At 35.1% G+C, this 14,221-nt stretch overlaps 1 protein-coding gene across 44 annotated transcripts in view; it reads right to left on the bottom strand.

Annotated features, from left to right (window-relative positions):
• Window positions 1-14,221, bottom strand: part of RIMS1 (regulating synaptic membrane exocytosis 1) — a 477,491-nt gene that overhangs the window by 118,930 nt on the left and 344,340 nt on the right. For 29 of the 44 annotated variants that reach the window (XM_066253353.1, XM_066253373.1, XM_066253382.1 and 26 more), the window contains one exon: window positions 7,239-7,310. The exons of the other annotated variants lie outside the window; for them this stretch is intronic. In XM_066253353.1, coding sequence (XP_066109450.1) covers window positions 7,239-7,310 — 72 coding nt within the window. The remainder of the gene's footprint in view (window positions 1-7,238; window positions 7,311-14,221) is intronic. 44 annotated transcript variants of the gene reach the window in all.

The following is a 14,221-nucleotide window of genomic DNA, read 5'->3' as shown; positions in this document are numbered from 1 at the left end:
ATAAAGATATCTAAAAAGATATTTGTCCATATACTGACAGTTATGTCAGTATTGTATGCAAAATTATTATAAAGTCATTTTGTGAATTAAGGGTCAAATTAAAAACTGATGTTTATATACATAATAGTCCCCTCTTATCTGCATTTTTGCTTTCTGAGGTTTCATCTATCCAGTTAACCATGACCCAAAAATATTAAATGGAAAACTGTAGACATAAGCAATTTAAAGTTTTAAAATGCACGCCTTTCTGGGTGGCACATGAAATCTCATGCCGTTCCCACTCTGTCCCAACCAGGATTGAATCATCCACACTGTATGTTACCTACCCATTAGTCACTTAGTAGCCAACTCAGTTATCAAATCAATTATCAGAAAGAGAAAGATGGAGAGAGACACTACCTCCACATCACTTATTTCAGCATATTGTTATTATTGTTCTATTTTATTAGCTATTGTTAATTTCTTCCTCTGCCTAATTTCTAAATTAAACTTGATTATAGATATGTATGTATAGGTAAGAACAGTGTGTGTGTGTGTGTGTGTGTGTGTGTGTACATATATAATATAAATATATATAGTTCTGTACTATCTACAATTTCAGGCATCCTCTGGGGGTCTTAGAAAGTACCCCCAGTTGATAATGAAGGACTACTATACTATATATACTTCTTTAAAACAGATAAATGTTTTGTCTTTTTCATCATTTTCTGTTGTATCTTAAATAAATGCACAATTGCCTGACCAGCTATGGCGCAGTGGATAAAGTGTCAGTCTGGGACGCTGAAGATCCACATTCATCGGCTTGAACTCTGGCTCACCAGCTTGAGCATGGGTTCATAGACATGACCCATGGTTGCTGGCTTGCGCCCAAAGGTCGCTGAATTGAGCAAAGGGTCACTGGCTTGGCTGGAGCACCCTGGTCAAGGCACATATGAGAAAACAATCAATGAACAATGCAAGAGCTGCAATGAAGAACTGATGCTTCTCATCTCTCTCTTTACCTGTTTGTCCCTGTCTGTCTCTCTCTTGCTCACTAAAAAAATAATAATAATAAATTAATAAATGCATGTTTAAGGTATCTGATATGTATGATATTATTTTTCACAGTGACATAAGCAATGGAATAAGATTTCAGCCTTTTTAAAACAATGCTGCAAATTTAAAGTGTATAACAGAAAAAAAGGCAGTGATCAAAGGAAGTATATTAATTATTGAGTGTTTTATTCAATTGTGTTCAAACTGACAATTTTTTTTCCAGTAAAATTATTTTCATCACTATAATTATTTTTATTTAGAATACCTTTATTTCAGAACAATAAAACTGAAAAAATGTCAGGTTTTAGAAAATAAAAAGATACAGCTTAAGTCATTAATGAGCATTTCATCTTCTTGAGATCTAAATTAATGCTTTATCAGACCCTAATACAGAACCCGAAACCTCGACTGCCACCTTGATATCCAAACTAAACAAAAAGAACTGACAATACTCATACATATTAAAACTTCATTTATTCTGAATTGGCTTTTGTTGACTTAACTTTACAGAATTAATTTATATGTGAAGGATTGCATGATCAAATCCATTCCAAAGAAAAAGAATGAGTTTTTCTCTCTTATTCTTTAAAAGCCATTATCATGAGAATAAATTTCAAGCACTCTTTCTTCAAAATACACTTCCTAAATGTAGTATAAAAATTGAATACTATAGTTTTCACCCTAGTACTGGGAAATATATGGACCATAATGCAATTTCCCTAAAATCGTGCTTCATTTCTCAATACAATTCACATGCACCAAAAGTACTACTAAAATGTGACTTGAAATCTAAATAATTTAGGCAGACCTTATGTGGCACCAGACTAAATGGTAAAAATATAAATAGCAATTTCAGGGCAAATTAATGGCTTTCTAGGTGAGTGTTACTTAGGTTGAAGTTAGGTAACTTGGTATTCTCATCTACCAAGCCACAGGCCTGTGGGGTCTAAAAACAGTTTGTAGTGTTTCAGTTTAATCATTAAAGACCACATCTGTCTTTCTGACTGCAACTAAAAGTCCCTTAGTAACAAAAGAGTTCCTGCCAACAGCCAAACCATACCATGTATGAATGCATACACCAACGGGGAGGTATTCACCACCATTCTGCGTGAGGAAGAGAGAGGAGTATAGCAAGAAGGCTGAATCACAGGCAGAGAAACTGAAGACAGTGGAAATGCAGAATTTGAAGAGAGAAGAGCAAGGTTTTGGAGATGAGAGATAATGGTCCCAACTACAGTTTGTTTTAGACAAGAGGGAAGGAGTAATGATCAAGAAGTTCTGAGGTACAGAAGTGAAATGTTGAGAGAATACAGGCTGTGGAGCCTTGATCTTTTCAATGAAATGGTATATGCTAAGAATGTAAGAATGAAAGAGATTAGGAAAAACCATATTAGAGAACAGAACAGAAGCAACTGGAAGACAAGTAGAATGATAGTGACAATAATCCTTTACTGAGCATCAAAATGAAGCCGTCTATACATACCAAGCACGGAGGGTATGTGTGTATACATGTATACATGTTTGTACACCTGCATGTGTTATGGAAATGTGTGTATATACACCCACATGCACCCATATGTATAGTCTTTATTTGTATTCTTACAATAGCTGAGAAGGGTTGTCTCTATTTTATAGATGGGAAATTGAGTAGCATTGAGTGACATGTAAAAAGACAAAGCCAACATGTGGTAAAGGTAAAGGCAAGATCCACACACATCTATGGAGCAATAACATCTGCTCCCTTTACTGCCTATGAAGGCAGAATATATTTCAAATAATGAGATAAAAAAATAGTAATTTCACACCCCTGAATATATTGTTAGTCCTGTAAGACAATGTAAGTATATGTCCAAGTATTAAATTTTTTAGCAATATTTCACAGTATTGTCTTCTATAAGTTTGTAGGAATAAAACACATGAGAAGTGGCATTTAATGGATACTTAATCTGCTGTATATATCTATACATGTATCATATATATTTTTTTTTTTGAGAGAGAGAGAAAGAGACAGGATGGAAGAGAGGTAAGATGCATCAACTCATAATTGCATCAGTTTACTTGTTCATTGATTGCTTCTCATATGTGCCTTGACTGGAGGACTCCAGTTGAGTCAGTGACCCCTTGATCAAGCCAGTGACCTTGGGCTTCAAGCCATCAACCTTGGGGCTCAATCCAGAGACCCTACACCCAAGCTGGTAAGCTTGTGCTCAAGCCAGCAACCTCAGGGTTTCATACCTAGGACCTCAGCACCCAGGTCAACACACTATTCACTGCATGACCACCAGTCAGACTACATGTCTCATATTTTCAAAGCAAAAACAATAAGTCTTTTATAGAAAAATTCTAATTAAACCTACATATGCCTGACTCTAGCCCACCATCTGCAAATCCATATCTAACCACTGACTTCCATCCATACTCTCTTCACCTAGTGTATGTAGTATTTAAGACTTGAACTTTAATAAAACATATTTCTCACGAAAACCCTAAGTTGTTAGTCAGACATGACTATTGCTATAAATAGACTATATTGCTATAAATAGCACTATATTGCTTCTATTGCAACTTAATATATTTGTGTTTTTTTTTTAATGATTTTTTAAAGCATGAACATGCATGTGCTATTTAAGGTCAAATCTTCAAAATGGTTCATCATGTAATGGCCATTACAGGATTACACAGGCTCTTTCCAGTAGCAGAATAACATAAAATACATACTCAAGCAATTCTATTTACTACTCTGACAAAATACTTCTCTGTGAGGATAAAGAGTGTAGGTTCTACAAGAAGAAAAGTCCCTAGCATAGACTGCAGAAATGGTACTAGTAGTTCATCAAATAGAAGTCACAGGAGGTTGAAAAATCAGACTTTTATTCAAAAGTTTTCCCCAAAGAATCTGAAGCACTGCTTTAAATAGCTAGGCACAAAAGTCAGAAGTCAGTTCTGTCTATATCTTATCTACAAATGATCACCCTATCTTTCAAGATACAAGGCTGTTCCTCATAAGGCCAAATTTGTTTAGGCCAACAAAAGACATTCAAACTTATAATCCCTACACAGAAAATTTTTCCAGAAGCTGAGGTGTGACTGTATGGTATGACTCCTTTGGGGAAGTTGTTAACTCCCAAAGGCTAAACATCAGCATCCACAGCATTCACACTGTGACCTCATTTCATATATGGTTAAATGTCAACTCAAAGTAATAAAATGAGAACTAATATAAAATTACAAAATCCAGACCAGTTCTTCTTTTGTAAAACAGCTATTCAACAATTTACTTAAAAACTAGGCATGTAATTTATACTCTAATAACCAAACTCATTCAATAAAAAGCCCTAATTATAATCAAACAAATACACACACCCAAAAGGTTTGAGTTTTCTATATTAAAACCTACAGGCAAAGTAAAGGCAAGAGTAATTTGAGTATGGTCTTCAAGCAGCAAACATTTGAGTCAATTAAATTTTTGCTATTTTTTTTTGAGAGAGACAGAGAATAGGAAGGAAGAGAGAGATAGAGACAAAAAAAAGGGAGAAAGAAGAGAAGCATCTACTTGTAATTTCAAGACTTTCCTTGTTCATTGATTGCTTCTCATATGTGCCTTGACTGGGAGGCTCCAGCAGAGCCAGTGACCTGCTGCTCAAGCCAGCAACCTTGGACTCAAGCCAGCGACTTTGGGCTTCAAATCAGTGAGCTATGGGCTGTAGCCAATGACCATGGGGCCATGTCTATAATCCCACACTCAAGCCAGCAACCCTGTGCTCAAGCTGATGAACTTGCTCTCATTCTGGCAACCTCAAGCTGGATCTTCAGTGTACCAGGTCCACACTCTATCCACTGCAGTCAAGCAAACCCTTGCTATTCTTTTTAAAGGGAGGATTTGTCTTTATCTACAGATACTTTCAGCGTTGCAAAGAAAGATGCCCAAATACCACACATCTGTAGTTAAGCACCTTCAGTTGATCTAGAATAATCTAACATTTTATAAAACAGTATCCTATTGTCAAAAAACTTGATCATTGATAAATCCTAAATACAAAATTAAATAAGCATAAATAAAATTAAAAAAATATATCAAGGAAAATTTTTCTTCATGTCAAAATAATTGAAATTGTGTGTGCATAAGACAGCAAAGAGTGATGGTTGAAGATTTAAAAATTAAGCTGTTTACAGTGCTAGTAAAGATACTGAATTAGCTGAGTAGACAATAAAGAATAAATAAATAGAAACATAATCAGTATTGTGTCATTACTTTATCTATGTATCCATCCATCCATCTATCCATCAACACATCTATGCAGTCATCCATCCATCCTTCCAATCTATCTAAAATGTTCAAACTCTGTGCTTCACTTCTTTGTCAAAGTCTAGCTCCTTTGTAAAACTGAATTCTAACTCAACATTGTTTTCATTTTCCCATATCCTTTTTCCAAGCTAAATTCCCTAAATTGTCAATATTCCCGAAGACCATTAGCCAGGAATAAGTTCCACCTCCCCTTTCGACATCCCTTGATGTGATTAATAACTCATTTTTCTAACCCTAACTCAGAGGTAATATTCTCTGAGAAGCTTTCCTTTTTTGTTGTTCTCTACTTTAATCCTTGAAGTTAGAACATGGCTTGGCACATGTTTGTTAACTGAATGAATCACTGCATTGTACAAATTCTATCTCAACAAAACCTATGTGGTAGCCTGACTGGTGTCTTGCATCTACCCTGGGAACTTTCAGTCTGTCTTCCAAAAGCTGTCAAAGTGATCTCTAATTTTGAAACTCAAAACCATTATCTGCCTTCATGTTTAAAGCCCACCCATTAATGAATAATGGAATAAAGCAGAAAGTAAAAATCTAGCATGGTCCATAAGGGCATTCATAAAATAACCTCTAAGGATGTCTTCAGTTTTATTTTATCTGTCTCTCCCATCTCCTGTATCCTTTTCTCTCCCCACCACCAACCAGTACGGTTTCCCCAAAACCAAGAAGATATTTAGGCCCTGGCCGGTTGGCTCAGTGGTAGAGCGTCGGCCTGGCGTGCGGAAGTCCCGGGTTCGATTCCCGGCCAGGGCACACAGGAGAAGCGCCCATCTGCTTCTCCACCCCTCCCCCTCTCCTTCCTCTCTGTTTCTCTCTTCCCATCCCGCAGCCGAGGCTCCATTGGAGCGAAGATGGCCCCGGGCGCTGGGGATGGCTCTGTGGCCTCTGCCTCAGGCTCTAGACTGGCTCTGGTCGCGACAGAGCGACGCCCCCTGGTGGGCGTGCCGGGTGGATCCCGGTTGGGCGCATGCGGGAGTTTGTCTTACTGCCTCCCCTTTTCCAGCTTCAGAAAAAAAAAAATACAAAAAAAAAAAAAAGATATTAAAGCCTCAGTGTTTTTTCACATTGTCCCTTTTCTGTAATACTCTACTCATCACATCTCCTTTTATATATATGGATTTAGTTCAAGTGATACCTGTTCACGAAATATTTCCTAACTCATCAGCACTCCACTTTTCCCTGTTTTCACAGTCTCCTGTGCATATCTTCATAACTGCTATGACACTTGAATGTACTGATTCATTTACATCTGTCACCTACATGCTCTCAATAATTGTTGGGTTAATAAATATATGTTAATTGGATTTTTGGTGTTTCTTACAACTATGTAAAAAAAATACCTTGTACCTAAAATATTCAAAATATTGCTGAATTAGATGAATTGCTACAAATGAAAGATCAGCAATCCTTATGATTTCTACATTAACTAAGTAAATATCTTCGTTCATAATATACAAGTAGAATCGTAGATTACCCATTTGTAGAAAATAATTTTTTTAAAAGATGGCATTATTCAGATACATAACAGACACTCAAATAAAAAATATTTTTGGTACTATAGTCATTGTTAACATTTAAATAATTTCATAAACAAAATATAAATGCCCTGATATGTAGATAGACATAAGTTGAGTTCACTTCTCTTTAATAATCAGAATGATCACTAAAATAAATACATGAGATTCTTCTTGAGTTCTATGGTGTAAGGGCTGCCTTCAAATCACCGTTCTCTTGATTTCTGAATGACACTACTCCCACAGAGCAGATTTATTTACACAAATATCTTTCAGCATCACAATTTGTGTAAGAATTGACCAGAAATCTGAGTGAAGGCACCCCTGAATATATTAATAAAACAGAAGATGGCTGCACAGTACAATACCAAGCCTACCTTTCTGCATCAGAGGTAATGCCTTTCCTAGTTTGTTTTTGGATGCTAGATCTTTCAGACTTTCTGGAGTGCCTGTGGAATGAAATGTTAAAGAAATACAAAATATATGATGAATAAAGCTACAGTAATATCATACAATGATAAAAGCCACAAACATGAAAAATAACAACTATCTTACTTAAATGGTTTTGCAGTATTTTTAAAAATAAAAAAAAACAAAAAAAAAACCAGAACTAGTACTGTGTGGAAGACACACATTGACCAACAGAAGACAAAACGTTGACATTCTGTAGTCTAGGTGGCCAAGTCTACAGCAATGACTTCACAGGGCAGCCTGCTGAGCCACTGCGCCTCTCCTAAAGGGTAAACACGTTCGATGGTGAAATGTAGTGACGACGAATGTGATGACAGAAATGGGTGAGGTGCTAGACCACAAGAGTGAAATGACTTCACTTTTACAAGTTGAAAGTTGGTGCTACTTTTTCCTTGGCTTTTTTTCTCCCACAAAGTTATAAATAAAAGTGCTATAGTGAAATGTTTGACACAAGTAAATTTTAAATTAACTATTAAAATGATCATAAAGATGCCTTTGTAATTATATAGCATTTTTAAAAGCCAATCATGTCACAAATCAAAGAACTTATAATGTTCTTAATTTACTGTATGTCCCCAAATTACATAGGTACATTGAGCATTTGGGACTTGAAATGCATTTTCCCATAGAACCAATGTTTATACAAAGCTCACCACCCCAAAGCAGCTAATAATGCCTTTTTAACCTAAAATATGTCTGAAATACAACATAGTTAAAATATACATAAAATACTGTGGTCAAGAAACTTACGTATAAAAACAAAGAAACCATAAAACAAACATGTATTTTTATCTCAGCAATTGATTTTCTATAATTTACACCTAATTTTCTTTCCCAATATCCCTTCCTTCCAGCAATGTTAAGGAGGCAGCTGTCTTTTTTTTTAATTATTAAGAATAATTGACATATAACATTATATTAGTTTAGGTATACAATGTAATGATTTGATATGTATATTTTGTAAAATATTCACCACGTAAGTCTTGTCAACATCCATCACCACACTATTTACAATCATTTTTTCCTGTGAAGAGAACTTCCAGGATCTATTCTCTTTACTCTGTTTACTTATTAATGCCTGCTATTCTAAGTGTCCAATAAATGCATTGTCAAGCCCTGTTAGGCCCTTGGGACTCATATCAAAGCTCAAAGTCTGCCTTCACAGGGAGTAGAGACTTCTGGGCCTTCTCGTCTCTCTGTTGTTACTGCCAAAAAACTATGTTAACAGTATTTTGCTCCTTAAGTTAGAATCTTGTTTTAGAATTTGGGTTTTTCAGCCTTTCGTTATTTTGACATCTCACTTGTGAGGAGATGAAGAAAAGGAAGAAACAAAAAGGGAGACACCTCTCACTTAACCTCTTTCCTTTACTAACTGGAGAAGAGGACATATTGCAGGATAACTCCATGCCAGGCACTGAGAGAGGCACTCACATATTCAACCCTCATGACAATCCTTCCAGAAGTTGTTGTCGTCATTGTACAAATTAGGAAACAGGAGTAGGGAGGGACCACAGTCAGTAACTGGCAGAGCTGGAATTACAGGTAAGTCTGTGAGGCAGCCTAGCTGTTTCCATCAGACTGTCCAGTAGAGCAGGTGGAGAGGGTCATTCTGATGCCTGCCCAGCAGTGTGGCCTAACTCAGGAGAAGGAGAAACCATACGATCTGGTACAGGTCTGGAAAAGCACTAAGAGAATTCTCTGGTGTTAAGGTATACTTCCTATTTACTTTGTTAATCACGTGGTCACGGAGGGGACTGTAGAGTATAGAAGAGTACAGAGTACAGAGCACATGCCTAGATTCAATGGGAGGTGGCTGTTGAGAGGAAACGCTTATTTCTGAAGAAAGGGAAGGGAGAGGCCTATAACAGCAGGAGGAGCTGAAGGAATGGAAGGAGAAAGCCTGCAGGTCCGGTAGGTAGCTCAGCTAAAAAAAAAAAAAGCATTATCAATGTGAGAAATTTATGCTTTTCTGAGAGGACTCAGGCTCTTAGAGAACAAATGTTTCTTTGCTCACTGCTGCATAGTGAGAGTGCAATGAAAGCATAGAGCTTTGGGCCAATTCACTACACTCACTGTCATGAAGAGTTTCCATTAATTCATTTGGTCAACAAGTACTTGTTGAGCATATGTGTATATATGCATATATTATATACTCTTCTATGGGCTTGGAATATGTCTGTAAACAAAACAAAGATTTCTGCCCTCAAGCAACTGGCATTTTATTGGTAGAAGACAAATAAGCAATACCAACAAAACCCTTCTAACAAGTAAACTATATAGTATGTTCAAAGATGATAAATGCTAACAACAAAAAGTAAACCAGGACAAGAATGATCAGAAGTATGTGTGTGGGCAGTGGTTGGGGGCAGCTGCAGATTACAACTTCAAGTAGGTTGTTCAGGGAAGGACTCACTGAGTTGGTGACATTTTAACAAATATATAAGGTAAGGGAGTTAGCCATGAATATATTATGGAGAACACATCCCAAGCAAAGGTAACATAAAGTGCACGGGCCTTATTAAAAGAGGAGTCAGATGACAAGAGTTCGGAAGGTCAGGGGGAAGCTTGGGATGTGCGGAATCTGGTAGTCCTTTGTACAAACACTCTACCTTTGCCCCACTAATGTTATAGGTAGTTTTTAGAGCTTGTTTGCTTTTCCTCCTACTCCTATTAATTTCTGTGAATCGTTCTAGATTCATGTGAGAGTTTACTTCCTGTGTAAAACTCTTAACTCTTCCTCTTCTCATCTCCTAACACTTCATGATTCATATACTAGATTGATTATCACAGGAACTGAAGCTGATGACAACAGTGACGATACTAATACTATCTAACACTAAGAACTTGCTGTATGCTAGCATGATCATTGCACCTGCATTATCTCATCTAATCTCACCAATCCAGCGAGAGAGGTACTGCTCATTTATTCTTTCTTAAGAATAGGAGATTGAGGCTGAGAAGTTAAATAAATTGCTCTAAGTCATATAGTTATTACATGTCAAACCTTGAAATGAACTGAGTTCATAATAATAATAATAATAATATCAGTGAACACACTGCATCTGTGGCATAAATTCCACTAAAACATAGTAGCCAAAAGCATAGATGCTAGAGTCAGTCTCAGTTTAATTTCAGTTCTGTTTCTGTCTAGCAGGTGGTTTTAGTCAAGTTCCTTAAACCTCTTTGTGCCTCATTTTTTTCCACCTGCAAAGTGGCAATAATAATAATACTACCACATCACAGGTTTGCTAATTTCAAATATATCAATACTCCTTAGTATTTTTAGTTTTTGTAGTGTTACATGGAACAAGGATGCAGTAGTTTTAGCACTGTGTAGAACAGCAAGTGGTGTTATAAAAGTAGTAAGTCAGAGTCAATGAGACATAATGGGATGACAACTATCCATACAGCAGTTCATACAGCTAACTTTTAAGTTGTCTTTTTTAACCTTTTTATTAAGGATGTCCTCTTTTTTCTTCTCAAATGTCATATAAACTTATTTTATTGAATAGTCTTTAAAAGATTTCTACAAAGGATATGTCTTTATAATTCTTCTAACCACTTTAAAGAATTCTCAAATTGAGTTAAAATGATATACAAATAATTGTAACAATTCAGTATAAAGCAAGAATAGAGAAGAAAATAAAAAATTCTAATGTCCTTTCAACTCCGAATCCTAAGTTACAGCTATGAATATATTTATGTTTTAAACACAGATGTTTCTTGGAATAAATAGAAGCTTGTGTTATGTAAAACAGGAAAAGTTAGATCAACCTCTAGAATAGGTATTATAGTATTAAAACTACTAACCATATCATCATATACATCACAGTGAAATAAACTCCCTGCTAGCTTAAATTAGTTTAAGTTCCTTGTGGTCAGGACTGTGTCTGGGTTATCATTGTAACATCAATTCTCAGCACACAGTAGCTGTTCAATAACTATATGTTAAGTGGATGGTTAAAAAAGTAATATTTTGAGCAATATATTGGAAGTTGAGTCTAAAAACTTGCAATAAGTAAAAAACCATGGCTATAAAACTTAGTTTATATCAAACCAAAAAAATTTAGAAATAAAATTGCATTGTTTACTGAGCTTCAGTATATTATAAAACACCGTAAATAAGAAATACTCTCTGGTTACTGTCTTATGCATAATGAAGTGCCAGTCATTATTGCTGGTCCATAGTATGTTTGTCATGATGCAACAAGCATCATAGAACCAATCTGAGAGTCTAATTAGAGTCTCAATTAGACTTTAGTAAGTCCATCTACAAGTATCTAAGTTTACAGATGAGAAAACTAAGTCCAAGAAAGTTTAAGGGACTTAGCCAAGGTAATTAGTTGGTGAGGACACCACCATCATGTGTCCATGTTCTCAGGTTCTCTGACCACTCCACCATCCAGTGACTGGATTTGATGTTTACTGAAGGAATCCCTGGACAAAGTGAATGAAACTGAGTTACAGTGTTTCCATCGTGTCTTCCTTATTCTGGGTTTTAACATGCTTTTTGTTCTAAAACTTTTTATCATTTCATTATTCATAAGAAATGTTCCCTGATTTAGTATTTAAGAATCAGAAAGCTTGAACTTTTTTTTTACTTTATAACTTGATAGCTGTATGATTTTGACCTTACATTTCCCAGTTCATAGGGCACAAATGAAATCCTTTAAAAGCTATAAAGGTATACTAAAATATAAGGTGTAACAATAACTATTTTATCACTAAATCAAAGCAAGGGTAATAATCAGAAAATTGTGTTTCCAATTAAATCTAAGTTTTTTGAAGTTCTGTTTTCAATTATTTCTATTAATTTAAATGTAAAGATTCATAAAATATATAAATGAAAAAATAGTAACAGTGAAAATCTATTTCTGTGCTACATTCCTTTCTTCTTCTCCAAATTCAACTATAACAATTCCCTGAAGACATTAATACAGCTTTTCTGAAGATATTACCATTCTATTAGAGTATAAATTAATATTAATAAGATAGCAGTATTATTGAAGACAATTATTATGATAAAATAAAATGTAGTATGTTGTACTTTTGGAAAACATAACAAATGTCTACCATAAAATGTTTTAATTTAATTTAATTATAATTAACATAGCTATCATAAGATTATTTCAATATATATTGTATCTGACACCTTAACTGGCTTAATGTGAAATATAAATCTCTATCTTCTTGTTTACTCATAAGATTGTGAATAAAAAAATTAAATCTGAAGTGGCTTTACTAAAACAAGAAATGTTCATGTATAGAGAAGATGGATCCATGCAATTAAGATACATTCATTCTTCTGTATATTATTGATATTGTGTATATGACTCTAGCCATTCAATGGACTCCCTAACTCACTATTTACAGTATATAGATACATTTCATTCACTCCAATAAGGCACACTTTTTGAAAACATGGATCCTAAAGGGTATAACAAAGCACACAAAAATGATTAGTAACTCACTGAATTGGTAAGCGTCTCTACATTCTCTCTTCGTCTACATGGCAACCGCCATGGGTTCTGGAAGTGAAAAGTTGGTGATTTCTTTATTTCAGAATGGAGAGAGATTGATTCACTTTGAGTCAAAAGAAACCACTTCATATTTTTGGTCAAAGATTCTTAGAGGCTTCTCCAAAGTGACAAGTGTGGGAAACTATACAAATTTGGTTACTGGCAAAACAAATTAGAGCTAATTTAGCAGAATGACACAGGAATTAATATTAAACACAGTGAGTAGTCTACTTGTTCCAATAATTTAAAGTCCTAAAAAACAGGATTTTCAAATGTTTTCAGCATTTAAGTCACACACCAATAAACTGTATCCTTTAAAAAGTCATGTATATTGGTGCAAAATCAGTCTCAATCAAAACACCAAAGTCACTTCAGGCTAAAGAAGTACTGAAATACATCTCAAAATGTACTAAATAATATATTCTATATCCTCACATCCATTAGAATGAATACTCAAGAAAGTGTTAAAAGGGAATATTGTATTTTCTTGAGAAAGTATTTGCCAGAAATGTTATTTAAAGTTGAATTATAAGATTATATCAATAATAATGATTTATGGCAGCATTTCACAATTAAGGGTGATCAATTCAACTGTAAGCACTAAACTCATAACCTGGATGCTTCAAGGGAATATTAAAATACATTTTTGTCTAACTTGCTTCTCAAAATTTTGGTTAATCAGAAGCCACAAGTAGATCTAAATTTTATTATGATTCCTAAACAGTTAACTACACACAGGTTGATAAAAGTTACTATTCATATATTAAAATAATGCCATTTATAAAGAGATACTTTGTTATGGGAATGAGGATTCTTAAAAGTCTCAACTTTTTAGTAATAAAGCTTCAAGAAAATTTTCATTATATATATTTTGTTTTTGGGGGGGACAGAGACAGAGAGATTGACAGATAGGGACAGATAGACAGAAGGGAGAGAAATGAGAAGTTCTTCATTGAGGCTCCTTAGTCATTCATTGATTACTTTCTCATATGTGCCTTGACCAGGGGGCTACAGCAGACCGAGTGACCCCTTGCTCAAGCCAGCGACCTTGGGCTCAAGCTGGTGAGCCTTGCTCAAACCAGATGAGCCCACGCTCAAGCTGGCAACCTCAGGGTTTTGAACCTGGGACCTCCGCGTCCCCGTCCAATGTTCTTTCTACTGCGCCACCGCCTGGTCAGGTTATTTTTTTTTCACTATATTTTTAAAGTCAGAAACATTCCCTGGGGTTACAAATTTATGTATTTTTCCTCATTATTATTTTAAATATCCTACAACTTTAAGGAAATATTCCTATATTTAGATAAAAATATTTCTATGTTAATACAAAATAAATCTATTAAATTACTTCAGATGACATCAGGATTGATTAT

Source organism: Saccopteryx bilineata, chromosome 1 (genome assembly GCF_036850765.1).
Source record: "Saccopteryx bilineata isolate mSacBil1 chromosome 1, mSacBil1_pri_phased_curated, whole genome shotgun sequence".
Taxonomy (NCBI): Eukaryota; Metazoa; Chordata; class Mammalia; order Chiroptera; family Emballonuridae; genus Saccopteryx; species Saccopteryx bilineata.
The sequence above is the reverse complement of the archived record's forward strand: the minus strand, read 5'-3'. Positions and strand labels throughout refer to the sequence as shown.